The sequence below is a fragment of the Solea senegalensis genome, linkage group LG7 (genome assembly GCF_019176455.1).
Source record: "Solea senegalensis isolate Sse05_10M linkage group LG7, IFAPA_SoseM_1, whole genome shotgun sequence".
Taxonomy (NCBI): Eukaryota; Metazoa; Chordata; class Actinopteri; order Pleuronectiformes; family Soleidae; genus Solea; species Solea senegalensis.
Genome location: NC_058027.1, coordinates 19,325,571 through 19,343,101, shown reverse-complemented (window position 1 = coordinate 19,343,101; position 17,531 = coordinate 19,325,571). Strand labels below are relative to the sequence as shown.

Here is a 17,531-nt window from a genome sequence, read left to right as displayed (position 1 = left end):
TAAAGAGTGGGATAAGAACAAGAAGATGAACATAATCCCACTAATGAGCCAAAAAAAGGAAGCTGCAGTTGTACTGTAACTTTGTCATGTGTTGGTGTATTAAATGTAAGACTTCAGGGCATTTATATGTCACCGACAGCATGTGACCTGCTACTGTAAATATTCACAGCCTCTCTTCAGTTATAGACCCTCTATTGCTGTCCAAATGTGACATATTCCCGTCTTGATACAGCAGCAGGTTAAAAATATCTCTTAAACTCTCTACGGTCAGGGGGAAAAAAACCTGCAATGGCATCCTATCCGTTAATAAAACCTCCTCATCACTCTAGCTCATCAACAGCTGACTGAACGTGGCCCATGTCCCCAGGAACTCCTACAAACCAGCAGCCAAAGTGAGCACTAAGGGTTAATATCTGTAATGTACTACCGGTCAAAAGAAGGGAGTGAATGGTGTAGAGTGCATGCGGTGAATCAAAGCAGCAGCAGCAGAAAAACAAGAACAGAGAACAAGAGGGAGGACAGATATTGACATTTGTGGCATTTCTGCTGTTAACGTTACTATTGCTACACCAGAAAGAGCAAAGATATATTTCAAATCCAATTTCTGATCCTTTTTTTCTTTTTTAAACAGCTGAAAACCATGTGGGAACTACAGGGTTGTACTGTGTGACACTACAGATTATCATGACGGTTTAACACAACTGCTATTTCAGTCCAAGCTGTAGAGGTTTTCTCTCATGTGATGTGTATTTAACAGGCTATAAATATGATCCTGGCTCAAGCTTTCCTTTAGACCTGTATTTCTTGTCTTGTCCAGGAGTTATTTTCGTCCCGGTGTCAATATTGGTCATCTGTATGACAGAATGTGATTCACTCTGCTATAAATATGAATGGCCTTTCTGCTCAGCCAGCTGCGCGGATTAACAACTCTTCCTGCTTTTCCAAAGCACTCAAACACACTGGAGCACACACTCTCTCGCACTCACTGGCCTGAAACTGACAACAATTTATTTTCACTATATTATTTCCTTGTTTCGAACACAAGGAACCGCTATGACTTGCTCTCATGCTGAAACACTAGTGAGATGTTGTTCGCTTTCAGGCAGAATAGGTCATTTATGTCACAAAACTTAAAAGTCTTTCGGTCTAAAATATAAACTCTCAAGGGTTTCTATATCTTTCAAATGGCCTTAACATTGAATTACAGTTCTGTAATAAAATGTTTTGTTCTTTTTTCCTGTTTGAGCAGATACAATGGAAGTCAGTTGTGAGTCAATCCAAAATAGAATAAAACCTTTGTTATTTAAGGTTGATCCTAGAGTTCATAATATGATATATATATATAATGACACAGTGATAAACATAATGCAATATAAGAGACGTATAAGATGTTAGCTGTATTCGGAGGAAAATATGCCTGAAGTTTCCTTACAGCTTGGTATCAAATAAAATTTTATTTAATAATAGATTTCTAAAATGAGCCTTCATGCCGATTCTACCAGCACACATTATGTTAGACTGGCCTGTCCATTTATGTTAACACGTGTACTTGATGGGTGTGATGATCTTGTTTCAATGAAACTACTAAGACTGGTACATGATACTCAGCACAGGAGAAAGTCCATGAGTGACCATCAGCCACCATCAGGAATCTAATGTGCGAGAGTACACCAGACAGCCTCTTCGGTCTCTGGTGACCAGAGAGACATTTAAACAGGAGTGTGATAAAATTAAGTCTCCTTATCGCCGGATTGGATGCAGCAATATTTTTATATTCACTGGTGTTATTAATAGCATCAAGGAGGTAACCAGACGCTGTAGAGTAGGGTGACAAACAAATCATTGTGATATTAATAGAGGGAAATGGAAAAACTACAGTCAACAAGTGGGGAGAGGAAAATCCTGACACTGAAACTTAGGGTCAAGAACAAGACAGAAGTGGAAGTGGTGGTGGTGTGATGTGGTATTTCAAGAAGGTGATGATGATCATAACATAAATGGACAGACCGGGATATAGAGGAAACACAAAATACATATATATATCTCTCGCTATATATATAGAGAGAGAGATATATATACACATATATATATATACACACACATATATGTGTGTATATATATATATATATATACACATACATATATATATATATATATATATATATAGATATATAGATATGTAAATAAATCTAGGACAATTTTTCCAGGCTCGTCCACAACTCTTTATCCAATATGGGAGCCATAACTCTACAAAGAGCTAATCATCCTCTCTGCTTGTGAGGTTTGGCTGTTTGTTGGTGAGTAACTAAATGCCATTGTCAGCTAAGTACGGGAAGTTGGTCAAAAGACACCATCACTCAATACGTTTACATGCACAGTTAAATCGAGCTAAGGCCGTAGTCCGACTAAGACAGGCAATTGGACATTTTGCTGAGTCTGAGTATACATGTGGAGGAGAAAATCGATTCATTTTTTGTCTGACTCCAGTCCAACTAAGCGTATACAGGCAGGAGTAATCGGACTATGAATCGCGTTATCGAGGTATATAAGTCTGACTAAGACTAGCTTGATCTTGAACTGACGAACTTAACACAACTACTAAAATAGTTTTGGGCATACAGAAAACAAATGCAACTTAAGCTAATTTACTGTTGCCAAAATTTTGATTTAGGTGCAGCATTTCATTAAGTTTTTTATTTAAATGTGTATACAATAATGCCAACATCGGTTGCTCATCTAACAATAGCTAAGACTTGCATACAAATATGGAAGATTTTAAATTCAGGTTCAGGAGTATAGTGATATTTAAGTAAAATGTTTATTAACCACTCGAATGTTTCACAAAAAGTGAGGAATTGTTCTGCAGTTAAGTGGTAGAAATGTGAGGACATTTTGTGCAGTTAGATGTTAGTTTGAGTTGATCTTGTTGGCTGTGGGAAAAGTTTTCTCACAGTGGGGCGGTAAGTCACAGAAGAGCCTGTGTTTATCAGTTTCAAACGGACAAATAGATCAAACTAATGTATACAGCACACACATACAAATGCAGAAACACACACCTCTGAGTATAAAGTGTTTAAAGGGTTTGCTGTACTTTTGTTTCCTTTCAGCAGAAATGTTGCTGTTCCAGCATTGGTAACAACTGCCTCCACAGCAAAGCAACCTACAAAAAGAAGAGTCTAACAGAGACATGTGCAACAGTATATGCAATGACTAAATACACATGTCAATGTGAGAAGAGTAGCCTGTTGCGTATGAAGCATGGGTATGTGATTATCTGGTGGAAGGGGCTCAGGAGAGGCAGCCTCCATCCCAAAATTATAACAACCTGGGACTGGGACTTAATAATATATTCTAGTAACAAGACTGCCAAATTATTAATCATTTAATAATGTACAATAATTTTAATATTAAAACATGTAGAGGAGGGAATTTCTTCAAACACTGGCTGATAAACCGCATGGGTTGCCAGATCTGTAATTAATGAAGTGCCAGATTTTAAACATATCTTTTAACAACCAGTTTTCTATGACAGAGAGTTCTTCTTATCTGCTATTAACTTCATTGCTGCCCAGTAACAAAGGTGGTCTGAACATGGCCTATGATATGGTCCATATCATATCACAATGGTCTATGAGGAAACAAAACAAGGTCACAAAAATGAATAAAATACATCTCTGCGGTTGACCTGTACTATTACTTTGCGTGACTGCATGTGTAGCTGCATAGTTTTTGTAACACAACAGAAGCTATTTTTGCTGGGCTCTGCTCTTGTAAAAAAAAAAAAGTACACAAAGGATGCAATATTATGTATAGTTTAATATTATTGATGCTCTGTAGTTCTGTGTCCTAGATTAAAAGTACTCGGTTGGCAGCGGATGTCAGAAGTGAGCTAAAACTTATTTTTGGCTTTGGGTGTGTGATTTAACAATAAGGCTTTGATAGTTGATTTGGTGTCCCGTTAAATATAAAATGTCAACTACAAACTGCTGCAGTAACCAAAATATACTGAACATCTCAAGACTCGTGACTTATAACAATGTAGTTGTTGCAGTAGCGGTTTGCTGGTCTAAGAAACAGGGGAAGCTCATTTCAGACCCAGTTACTTATACATAAATTCTGCAAAAAGGAGACGAAATAATTAGTACTTGACTTTTCATTTCCAGTGTATAAGTACAAATGAAAATGGGCTTTATCGCTGAGCAAATAATCCACACAGGACTGAGGCAGAAAAGGCTCCGCTGTTGTGTATGTGTATGCAACACTGTCAATCAAAACTCAAACTCACCGCAGTGAAAAAAACCTATACTGTGTCGTCCCTTAGACAACAGTTGAAGCTAAGCTTCAAGCGATTTTAATGCGGCGGCTGGTACGGGAATACGAAAATCACGTATCCATCATCTGTGATAAACAGCTGATTCTGAACGAGCTAGTGACACGTTCTAAATCACGTTCTAGCGCATGTTTAGTATTGAAATGTAACACAGTACATATTTGACCACATTTTAGAGGAAGCTGATTATCTTAGAGCAATATTTAGTCATGACTGTTTTAAATAATATTATTCTAATGCAGAAAAAGAAAATCTCAATGGCATTATCTAGGGGCATTTTTAACTAAATCATATTAAAAAAATAATCATTAGCGATAAATTCCGTCCTTTGTTTGGACCAAAAAAAATAAAATTAGAAGACAGAAGGAAGAATCTATTCTATGAGTACCACCAGGCAATGTCCCATCTATCTTTAGTAATTCCATGAATACAGCGCTAAGGGGCAAAACATGCTGTCCTCCTGCTAATGAAGCTTTCAGCCCTGCACCACAACCACACAATGACAGCTGGCAGGGGAGGGGCAGGAACTACACGCCATGAAATAAGAGGGGGTAAAAATTGATTAGCAATTTTCATTTGCGCTAAGCTAAACAAAAGAAGGCTGCTGCCCTACTCTGCATATAATCACAGGGTGGGAGAGGAGGAGGGTGGGTGGGTGAGTGGATGTGATGGTGGTGCTGGGTTGGAAAGGGAAGTGATCTTTCAGAGCTTACGGCCTCTTTTGTTTAGTTAGAGATGATGGTGCGAGGGGCAAAAGAGACTGGGGACGGAGAGAACAGGGGAGAGGGGACAGGGACAACAAGAGGTGAGGCAGGAGGGACGGACAGAAGAAAAGGAGAGGAGGAAGTAAAGGATAGCACTGTGAAGGGGCAAGGGGAGGGGCAAGGAGGCAGGTGGGGGAGGAAGCAGTGGGGTAAAAAAAAGAGGGGTTGGGAGAATTGGAGCAGAGAGACAGAGTGATGGAAACATGAAGGGTGAGGTTTGAGAATGGCATTAGGGACAGAGGAGATGAGACAACAAGAAGAGAAAAATGGAGGAAGGGTGAGGAAAATGAGGGTTAAAAAAAGACACATTTTATTTTTATTTATTTGGCAAAGCAATGTGCAATAAATACAGTGTGTTTTCCCAGATGTGACATGCGTGGTGGATTGTGGCAAATGTAAATGGGGGGAAAAAAGTAATGGAAAGGGAGGGGGAGTCTGGACGGACAAAGGAGAAACTCACTGGGGAGAGAACGCAGTGCAGTGTCCAAGAGTTCATGACCAATTCTGAAAATTAAAGCTGCACCAGAACTGGGCTACGAGGATGTTCACAAACAAAAGCAAAGTGGCACAGGGAAAAAAACAACCCCACCACTTTTAAGTTATTAAAGCCACTGAATGCAGACGCCGGGACAAAAGAGGAATTTGCCAACACTAAGAAAAAAAATGCAGTATATGCAGAGCTGTGGCCAAACCATGTTGTTTTAAGGGCAGTTTTTGGCATCATCAGAATGCATGACAGCCTAAAACCAGTGACACTCAGGCACTAGTGAATGTGTGTGTGTGTGTGCAATGTGTTAACTCTTTTCTGGCATAAACACTGACCTTGTCAGGACCAGTGGACCTCATGGAGACCACAACTTGGTCCTAATGATGCACAACCTCATTTATGAGGAACTGATTAAGTGTCGGGCTAAGACTTAATTTGACGTTAGGTTAAGGTATTAACTGGTTATGGTTAAGGTTAGAGAGATGTCCATCTCAGTCAAAGTCAAATGATGCAACTAAATCCTAAATAATTAGGCATTAAAATTATAATACTGTATCATGTTTTAAATAAATGCAGCAATATTAGTTTCATTACTGTCATAAAAAATCTTCTGCACAATGTGCATATATTAAGGGTCTTATATAATATTTACTACAACTTATTTCATACCCACATGATGCCTGTCTGTCCACCACCTCCGTCTGTGTGGGTGAGTTTTCACTTTCTTTTGTTTAATGTTTTTTTTTGGTGTTTTTTTCCAGGCACATACTTGTTTCTGAATATGTTTCATCAACTGTACATGAAGTGTGTTGGTTCACATGAACACAACACCTGATGTGTTGGCCATGTCAGAGGAGGACGTCCGATGAACAAAGTCAATAAAAGGTGGAAGTCTGGCCAAGCTAGAGGCTAAATATAAAATCATGTTCACAAAGTAAGAAGAAGTGTTATAGTGGCCATAAACCCCCAATATCACACAATGGAAGCCCATTTAATGAGGGTTTTAGGATTTTAAGGTTCCCTTAACCCTCAAAAAGCCCTTGTGGAATGAGCCAAAATGTCTTCACAACACAAAATGTATACACACAATCCCAAAATGCACGTATCGCGATTGTCTTGACACCCACACACACGCGCGCACACACACACACCTCTAATAAATGCAAAAGCAGCGAGAAAAAAATAGCAGCTGGTGAGTGAGAGAGAGGGGGAAAGAAATCAACAACTTTTAACCAAAACACTGTACACAACTCTAAATTTAATTTTCTGCAAGATTAAGCACAATAATGACTAGCTTAATAAAAACCCATAACTAATGGCTTCCAATGAGCCAATCTATAGGCATTGATCTGCTCGGTATCTCATAGACTTGCAGCGCTAATTCTATGAAAAAAAAAAAAAAAAGGATGGAAGAGGGAGAAGGAGGAAGATAAAGAGGATAGATAAACAGTATATGGACCTCAAAGCAAAGGTTTTAAACCCAGTTTGACTGCAGCCATTAGTGAGCTGGTTAAATGTTTTCCCCTTATTATCTGTGCATTATCTGATTGGGATTAGGTTCATTTGAGACTAAATTGATCATACGTGTGAAATAACACAAGTCCATCCATCCATCTTCTACTGCTTTATCCTCCACATCAGGGTCGCGGGGGGGTGCTGTGCCAATCACAATCGAACACTCACACATATGGTCAATTTAGGGTGTCCAATTTACCTAATCCCCAGATTGCATGTTTTTGGACTGTGGGAGGAAACCATAGTACCTGGAGAAGAAATAACACAAGTAAAATATATAAAAAGACCCTGGTGTTAAAACAATAAGGCACAATAAAATAATCACACTTTTTAAAGGCTATTAGGGCGCTTAGCTATCTGTTATTCTACATTCTTAATCCTGCACTTGACAGCTTTTAGAGGCTCACTGACTCAAGAACTAAAAAGGTGGTGGTGGTATGTGTGGAGGTGGACGGAATGAAATTAAACAATCCTCTGCTGAAAATGCATAGAAGCTTAAATCCGGAGAGGGCTGCTTGCGTTAATCCCCATGGATTAAGCTTCTAAATACTCCTATTCAAGCCAATTAATTCATGCATATATCGGTCTCCAGCTCTTTTCATGTCATTTAAGATGATGGAGGGCGACTTCATGGGAAATCAGGAGGAGGCTGGATATGTATCTGCATTAATGCAGCGCTCTCTCTCTCTCTCTCTCTCCCTTCACAAGCACATAGCTACATAATATTCCCTGATACAGCACAAACACACACATGCACACAGACTACAATGCAGATACATATATTAAGGTTCTAATAGGTAAACGATAGAGGGAGGGTGAGGGATGAGAGGGGGGAGGCCTCCAAAAGTTGACTGACTTGCACTGACAGCTGAATACTAATCACAAGATCAACCTCTGGCTAAATCTACAGGATCTCACTGGGGCTTCTGGCTGGGAGAAGCATAAAAAGGATTAGCAGTAAATACAGAAGGCTTAGAGAGAACAGAGACACCAGTGGACAGACTCAACTACTTGAAACAAAAGATTGAGACGAAGATGAAGCGAGGGATGAAGGAGTGGACAGTTGACATCTACTCCTTCTACCTGAAATTATAGCGATGAATGCGAGAGAGAGAGAGAGAAGGAAAGACGTGGGGAAGACAGTTTGCTGAGGCTGGGCCATAAAACAGCACATTTGTTTAAAATGTGTTATGTTCTACTTATAAATACATTTAAAACTCACAATTAAATGGTTCTTTAACTATCTAAAAATCATTGCAATATTTATTGGTATTGACTGCGTTTAAAAATGTTATGCTGATAAACCTGCTTGGCCATAACGACCTTTGCCGGTTTGTCTTTAATATATGATGCTCCATACGCATGTGTGTAGGAGATTAACTGTAGGAGACCATGGAGTCAATGACTATAGCTGCATTGACAGCAATATTCTGATAGAAGCCAGATTAGGACAATAGTTAGAATAAAACAGTGCCTTATATGAATATTTTCTGATTACCTTAACCTGAAACAAGGTCTTTATTGGAATAAGCAATAATCATATTAAGACATAAGAAGTATTCTGATTTTAAAAGGAAGGCACAGTCTTAATTAGATCAGGAGATTTCATGTCATATTTAGAGAATGAAGTCTTAATATTATGAAAATAAAGTCGTAATCCTTGAGAATAAAGTTACAATTTTTCGAGAATAAAGTCGTAATGTTTCGAGAATAAAGTCGTATTATTATGAGAATAAAGTAGTAATCTTTTGAGAATAAAGTTGTAATCTTTCGAGAATAAAGTCGTATTATTATGAGAATAAAGTCGTAATATTATGACAATAAAGTAGTAATCTTTTGAGAATAAAGTTGTAATCTTTCGAGAATAAAGTCATAATCTTTCGAGAATAAAGTCGTATTATTATGAGAATAAAGTCGTAATTGGAAGAAAGAATCTGAAAACCATCTCTTTTGTAGATCGGAGGAAATGGTAACCAAATATCACTGGTTACATCGGAGTTCTGCTGCTATTTAATTATTTAATAATAAGATAATAGAATGATAAAAAAAGAATCTCATAATTTTCCTACTTTATTCTCGTGATATCACGACTTTTATACGACTCTTTAATATTACAAGTTTATTCCCGAAAGATTAAATATTTTTTTCTTTCAGTTTAGCCCTAATTAATTTCATGTTTGCAGGGGAGCCACTAATAATATGCGATCCCAAAATGACATCATCAGTGCTTAAAGTGGACTGCAGTCTGTTGTGCTTGAGTAGCCTTAAGTCTCTAGTTACCAATATGTGTATGCTTGCGTGTGTGTGTGTGTGTGTGTGTACAAGCAGGCTGGCAGGCAGCAACCACTGCATAGTGTATTAATAGGAAGTCACTGCAGAAAGGCTTCCAGTTCAAATGAAACTCACATCAGGCCAGCACTACGATCTGATTACAACCTCCAGATGATATCTCAGGGTAAGAATTGAGGTTAATGATATAAAGTAATACTGAGTTTACAAGTTGTGATATTATGTGGTGTTGGATCAAAGCCAATCTGGGCTTTTGTTTAAAGCCGACCAGAGATGGGAGACCACCCTCATCAACTCGCCTTCATCTTTCACTCGAGGTGCAGAGTTTCCCCACAAGCACCAGCTGTTGGCTACTTTAGTGAGCAGGTCCTTCATTAGCTCAGCTGTAGACTGTAGCAGGACTTTGTTTGTGTTGATATAACTTGTCACATTTTGATAGACTTGCTGGTGCGCTACAGTACACACACTTGTCAGTGTTTGAAAAGAAGATAAACTCAAATGTTCCAGTATCAAACCACCTGTTTCACAAATAATGTACAGACTATTTTCAACATTTTGGACACAGCTTTACAACACATCGTACACAAAACACATCACTGGATCCTCACAGCAGGAATCAGCTCTTCATTCACTCTAAAATCCAGTCAGGAATATTATTCATTTATTTAACGGACAGTAGTGCGCAGCTCTAATCTGGCAAATACCAGAATCTCTGGTACTCTGTATTGGCAGATACTCAGTCTTTTAAAAGATTGTGCTGGGATCAAGGGGCAAAAAAGCTGATAGCTGATACAATTCTGGTAATAATATAAAAGAAAACAATGTGGAAACCTGCACCAAGGCCACTCAGTTTCCCACAGTGTCAAAATGAACAATTAAAAACTTTTTCTTCATGTTAACATTATCAGCACACACTGGCATTTACCGTGCCAATGTGTTCTCACATTTGAACTACAAGCATGTGTTGCATAAAAGAGGATTTTATTTATTTTAGATTAAGAAATTGCTGTTTTTCATGTATTCTACCTACACCTATTCCTTATTGTTGCTACCATGGTGTAAACATCCCACATTTCCTTACAGTGTATAATAGCAGTTTGTTTACCCTATGTCCACAGCCAAAGGTTTTCCCTCGTACCAAACCCTCAATAAATTAAAAACTTAATCCTTTAGGCGTGTATTTGGCACATTAAGTACACAATCTTCTTTCTGTTAAGAATGAATAAACATGACTGTCACTTTTGATGATTTGCTGCTCACCTTACCTGATATTCTTCTACTCGGGTGAGTATGTGTGTATCTGGTGTGCTCACTTCTCAGATACTGTAAAAAGGTAAAATGAAAAAAGGTATTCTTATTCGCTCACTTTTGTACCATAACATGTAGGAATATGACAGTACATAACAGGACAAACAACAATACTGACCGGCAGCATTGCTCAAGTGTAGATCTGAACACAAATATGACGGTTAAATGTGACACTCTCAGTCCCAGCCTCTATGTCTCATTCCCTCTCTTTCTTTTAACAGTCACACTCACTTTCTTTCTCTCTGACCCGACATTGGTCTCTCTGACTGGCCGACCCAGCTCGTGCACTAACCAGTGACACGCTTTAATTATTGAGTGGCTGACCTCAATTGGTCGGCCAGCGCTGCCTCAACACATAAGCTCATAAACACACACACACACACACACACACACACACACACACACACACATTACTACTACTACTTACATCCTCACCCAGGGGACACTTTCTGAAGTCTAAATATATACTGTGCACAACATTAACTCACTTTTTTACTCCTCTCATTTCATTGATGCTAAGAGCACATTAGTTAAAATGAGAAGTGTGCTGCAAAAACACTGTATGTCCATGACAGGGACAGTGTATAGTTTTTTATAATAACAGACATAGAGTTTAAAAAAATAAATAGACATCATCAAACTTATATAAAACTAAATAAATCAATCAATCAAACAAGTGGGATGCAGTTTTTTTTAAAAAAAGAAGGCGACCCAATTCACGGCACAGAGAAACTGCGTCATCCACTGCATAGACCAACAAAACAAACCACCATCCCCAGTGATTGCAGATTGAAAATGTCAAAAAAACAACTCCACCTCACAAGAGAACTGGAACTCCGGTACTTGAACAACATGCACTTTGTTGTGTTTCAACGACTGTAGATCAGCATGTTACACAACCAGCCTATACACATTAATACTATGAGATGTTTAACTTGAAGTTATTCGCACAAATTGGCTGGTTGCTGGATTTTTAAATGATCTCCTCCAAATGCTAATCCCTGCTGTTTTTACTTGTTTCTGTGAACCTCTCAAGAGAAATCCCAGCATCCGACAAGCGTCTTGCTTCTGCAGGATCTATTGACAACAGTAACCGAACAATTACACTACTTGGAGCCACAAGGGACTCGAAAGTTGTCTGCCTCCTCTTTCACTTATTTTCATTCATTTAGTTTTCTTGTCTTTTGCCACAAAAAGTTTGAATTTAGAAATGCAGAACAGGCATGAAAAAGAAAGAAGTTAAAAAGCACAAACACCAGCGAACTATGCCTGAATGCCACAAATACATTACTATAGAATCACTGAAGCAATTTTCCTGATGAACATCTCCTTATTCCTTACATGTATATGGAGATTACACTTATCATTAGGATCATGGGGGTCGCCGGTGCCAATCCCAGCTGACATAGAGCAAAAGGTGGGAGACAACCTGGACAGGTCACCAGTCCATCACAGGGTCAAGTTAGAGTGTCCTATTTGCCTAATCCCCAAATCTGCATGTTTTTGGACTGTGGGAGGAAACAGAAAGAGAACCTGGAGAAAATCCACGCGCACATGGAGAGAACATGTAAACTCCATGCTGAAAGGCCCTTGTTCCAACCAGGTCGTGAACCCGGGTCTTCTTACAGCAAAAGGCAAGAGTGCTGACCACTACACCACCCGTGTGGCCCACTTTTTTTTCACAACATTATGTATTAAACTGGGATGACACTTAAAAAAACAAAAAATAAATACTAGTATTAGATTAATAATTACAGCAGCTGTCAAATGCAAAATAAACGCACATCACAGTTCTTTTGACACTTAATCTACTGCATGTATAGTCTTTCAAAGGTTAACTTCAAAAGTAACAAGGAGTTAAAATTATCTGTATAATTTACGACACGCTGATGCTGATTGGAAACATGAATCCTGTGTCTTTCATGACTGGCGCTGCAAAGACAGAGAAATGATATACGTACATCCTCTGCTATGCTATCTACGCACTTAGTATGCCATCATTTAATATCTAAATATATCACAGTACAGGAGTATGAATTACGCGACACTTGTCTCCCTAAATGTTCAAACACAGTGGATGATATCAGACACGCGATATCCACATTGCTTTATAAGAGATGATGCAACCGGGGCAGTTTTAGATTTGGGTGTGATGGCATCTCAGCTGGAGTATTCGACGCATTTCCACTGGCTACACTACACAGTGAGCGTGAGAGGAAAGGAGATGTTTACGCGCCTGCCAAAAAGATGACGTGTCAACTGCTTGGCATTCGCAGTGACAAAATGACACATGTCCTCATTCAAGACTCGGGACGTTAATGGTTAAGCAACGGTCGGTTGATTAAGATTGAGAATTGAATCGATTAAAAATGTATTCATACCTCTAACTGTACACTAAATGAGCAGAAGAAGAAGTTAAAGGGCAGGGAAACAAATGAGAATGGCTGAGAATGAGTCAGGTGGAGGACAGCGCAGTGACAGCTGATGCCACTTCTTGCTCATTACTACTTTTCAAGTGCATCGAACAGCACTGAAACAGAAGTGAATAATCATCCTCTCCTCTGGATGTAAGTCCATTTGACTGGCGTTGAGCAAACACGCCACAAATCTCCAGGTCGTCCATGTAATATCTATTTATCCCATGAACATCTGTGTCATAAGAGAGAGTGTGTTTCCCCTGCAGGCAGCCTGGCTTAATGACAGGCCAACATGAGCACAAGCCTCAGCAGTTATTTTCCATTTTCATTCATTCAACTAATCTGCTAACTATTATTTAGTTGATGATTAACCTACTATTGTTTATTAACCTGTTCAACGATTGGATAAGGAATACTGGCTGAAATGTAGAAGACAGTCAGGAATCTCAAGAATGCTTTCAGAAACATGAGTGACATGTTGGTTTTCATTAGATTTTGATGAGCGTAACCCATCTGGGCTCGATGGCACGCTGCGTGGCTTGTGTGGCCTATGATGAGTTACAAATAGTTCAATGGGTCACACCACTTGGCTCTGATTCCGAGATGTCGCAAGGGGTTTGAACATACAACCTCCAAGCCACAAGGTCCACACCACGTACAGTAGATTAATTCAAATAGGTCTGGCCGGTCGCCAGCATTTTCCACATCATTTATTAGTATGAAGGATACTGGGTTGGACAATCACTCAATAAGCAGGCGTCAGATCAGTATTTATGTATTTAAAGGGATAGGTAGGGAAATCTAAGAGTGAGGGTACCTACATACATAGTGTGTCACATGCTCTGTGCATTTCCTGGGTGTTAAGTTAATGCTGCATTTTCCAAGATGAAAATTAGGTTTGTGTCACTCTCCCGCAACAGAATTTGTAGCCAATACTAACAATTTTAGCACTCACAGGTCACAGAAGTGGTTGCTGTCTGAAAAATCTTCTTTTGTTTGTTTGTTTCCATGTCTTTTTGAGCTCACGCCTGCCCATCCTGCCCATCCTCGGCTGCTTCTCAGCCCAAAGAGCGTGCATGTGAGACCCATGTCAAGACCTCTTACAACCCCACCTGAAAAATCCCTAAAAACTATTTAAGCTTGACTTCTGCACTCACAGCAATACAACAGCATATCTTGAGGTCCAAGATCATTATAATATTGACCCACAATGGATACTTATATGAAAATGCCATATACTGTAAACCTGTCAACATGGAACAAACAGAGGAACACATATATGATTGTAGTCAAACAGAACTCTCAACATGGAGCTTCAGGCATGCGTGTGTGTGTGTGTGTGTGTCGATTAAGTTTGGCACTGTGTTTCCATGTCCATACGGCATTTTGTATTTGCCATAATCCCCTGTCAGCAACACTTAGGCAGGCAGACAATAGCAGAGACGATCGGCAGCCAAACCCCCTCCACTGTGAACTTGGCAGGTCAGTGTGCAAGCAGCAGGTTACACACACACACACACACACACACACAGAGAAAGAAAGAGAAAGAGAGAGGGAGAGAACGAGAGAGGGAGAGAGAAACACTAAGTATAATCATAAAGCACATACACATAGAACACACACATCCCACTGAGATGCACGTTACTTACACCATCTCCCGGCTCTCTTCAAAGAGTTGTGGTGCAGTTCTCAAGGACACGGCTGTCTGACATCCCCTTCTCTTTCTCTCTCTCCTCTCACTCTGGCATACTCTTTCTACCTCTCTCACACTGTCTCATTTGCTTCCCGGTTCCAGGACGCTGCCACAACAGATGCAAGTGTGTCGCTGCTTCTTTCTCCTCTCCTCTCCTCTCCTCTTCATTCCTTCCTGTTCCCCTCTCCCACTTCTCTCCCCTCGGTCAGCAACTGAGAGGCACAGCTCCTACCTTTTTTCATGTGCCGGGTGGCAGGAGAATGAGAAAGCAAGAGGAAGAGTAAGGGAGGGAGAAAGAGGAGAGGAAGGAGTGCTGGGGCGAACTGATCAAACTGATGTGCCACTCCGGGACACCAGCATTCTGCAGATAGTCGGCCAGAGTTGTGCTGCAGGAAAAAACAAACAGCTTCAGTGTAAAGGCAGCTGCAGATACTGTAAAAGAGAAATATGTGCGTTATGTTTTAGCTTCCTTAGCAAATGAGATGAAAAATATTCAACTGACACATGAGGAAAAACAGAATTTGATGGTATTTTTTGTACAATTTAAAAAATATTGACTCGAAACAAGAGAAGAGAAGAGAAGAGAAGAGAAGAGAAGAGAAGAGAAGAGAAGAGAAGAGAAGACTCAACATGAGGGAAAAGTATAAGGGAAGGTAAAAAAAATAAAGAGGAAGTGCGAGTATTCCCCAAAGCCTTGCTGTCTTTCCTGAAAAATGGTCCCTGCAGGCAGATCCAGAAAGAGGCAACACAAACAAACGTGGAGCAGAAACAAACATCTATTTATGGAGGGAGAGGGAGGTCCAGTTTCCCAACAACAGTAACTGGAAGCTCCCTTTGACAGTGTTACCGATTCAGCAGTTTTTAGCGCGACGACTACGTTAAGAAGAGGAGAAGAGGGGGAAACCAAGTTGCAGTGCAGTTAAAATCTGTGTCACAGTTTTTTTTTTTTTTTACAACAGAGAGACTAAGGGTTAATCTGTGACTATAACAAAAGCAGCAGTTCCTGAGATCTATAAAGTATGAGTAAAACGGACAATCGTAACCGTTTAACACCAGCTGAGACACTGACCCCCTATTTGCTTGTGTTTCAAGTAATTTTGGGAGCATACATGAGGTGTTCTACATTAAACAAAACTTCAAACATCAAATGTGTCATTGCTGGTTTGCTCATCCTGTTGCAACGCCACTGGTTCATACAGAACCGCGTATTCATCCAGGGACAAGGCGAAGCCATGTTACTGATGACAGAGAAGCACCAATTGATTTGCAATGGAAATGCACCGCATCAGCACTGGCTTATCACACATGGGATCAATCAGGACAGTTTTAATTAGACACAGAGCACACACACGCTAGGTTTTTCTAGATATTCATTCATTCATCATCTACTGCTGGAGCCAATCCCGGCTGACTTTGGACAGGTCGCCAGTCCATCACAGGGCTAACGCGTAGAGACGAAACCTCCTTCACTTTCACACACACAGGCAACATCGCCCTCCTCTTCCTCCTCCTAGGTCTCCTAGTCTGCTCGCAAACGTTCAATCCACAGAAAACTAGTTGCATGAATCGAGAACTAGACTCGCCTTCTCCCGGGACAATGTCTTTATTTTCCCGGAGACCCTCCGGTTCCTGGCCTGCTCTCCTGATCTCATTTTCCGAGTACACCAAGCATCTAACGGGATACATTAGCAAAAGTAATGATGACGTTGTACGGCAAGTTACCACATGAACTTATCCCGAGCATCACAAGTACAAAAAAAAGCACAGTACGAGCTGAGAAAGCCCATAACATCTGCTACAAGACAGTACAGGGACAAGATAGAATAATGCTAGAGTGGCTCTAAAGGCAGAGACATGTGGAGAAGACTCGGGACCATCACAGATAGTAAGATTAAGAGGTGCAGCAGGGGGAGGTGCCAGCTTCTCCACCTGAGGAGCTGAACTCCTTCTGTTTGTGTCCTGGTCCGGACAGTATTTCAGAGAAGCCTCGACCCGCAAGCTATCAGACATTTGAATGTGCTTCACCGTGTGACCTGTTTTCCTTAAAAAATAAAAAACAGATATGTTGCTCAACCTTTCTTAGATGTTACATACCAAGTGTCTTTATTTTACTTTTTTTTAATACTTTTTTCTATATTGTAAAAGGACAAACTGGGAGTGACTTAAGACATGGTGACATCAGACAGTCTGCAGAAGGGATGAAATGTACTTGGTTTCTTGAATGCATCTTAAAGCTGCACCTCTAGGCGCAAACCAATTCTAAGCATTGCATCACTCTCCCTAGCTCTCATGCGTTATAGTTTGTTTATTGTAGTTTCCTTGCAGTAGAGAATTACCCTCTGACAACATAAACCACAGAAATTATGCAGACCACACAAAGACGTGAAATCATTTGTTACTCTCTTTAATCGATTGAGTTGAAATACTTATATTCGAGCACAAAATTTGCTTGACGTGATGACCAAAGAGGGGCTTGGTAGAAAAGGAAACATTAATATTTTGTCTATTCAATTCTGAGTGGGTAGAAAACAGTTTTTTGTACTGTATTTATCCCCTTAGGGAAATTCCTTCTCTGCATTTAACCCATCCTCTACTAGAAACCTTCCTAGGTTAGGATTACACACAACACTGTGTGTAATCAAACTGCCACAATCAGCTCCACCAAGTTCAAAAGTTCAAGACTTAAGGCCTTTGCACACTGGACGCTTGATTGTGTTTGTTTCCCAAA

At 39.9% G+C, this 17,531-nt stretch overlaps 1 protein-coding gene across 1 annotated transcript in view; it reads right to left on the bottom strand.

The window, feature by feature from the left end:
• The window catches only part of esrrga (estrogen-related receptor gamma a), a 128,545-nt gene extending 113,499 nt beyond the window's left edge, over nt 1–15,046 (bottom strand). The window contains exon 1 of the mRNA XM_044030492.1: nt 14,760–15,046. Coding sequence (XP_043886427.1) covers nt 14,760–14,764 — 5 coding nt within the window. The 5' untranslated portion in view covers nt 14,765–15,046. The remainder of the gene's footprint in view (nt 1–14,759) is intronic.
• Between the last annotated feature and the right edge of the window lie 2,485 nt (nt 15,047–17,531).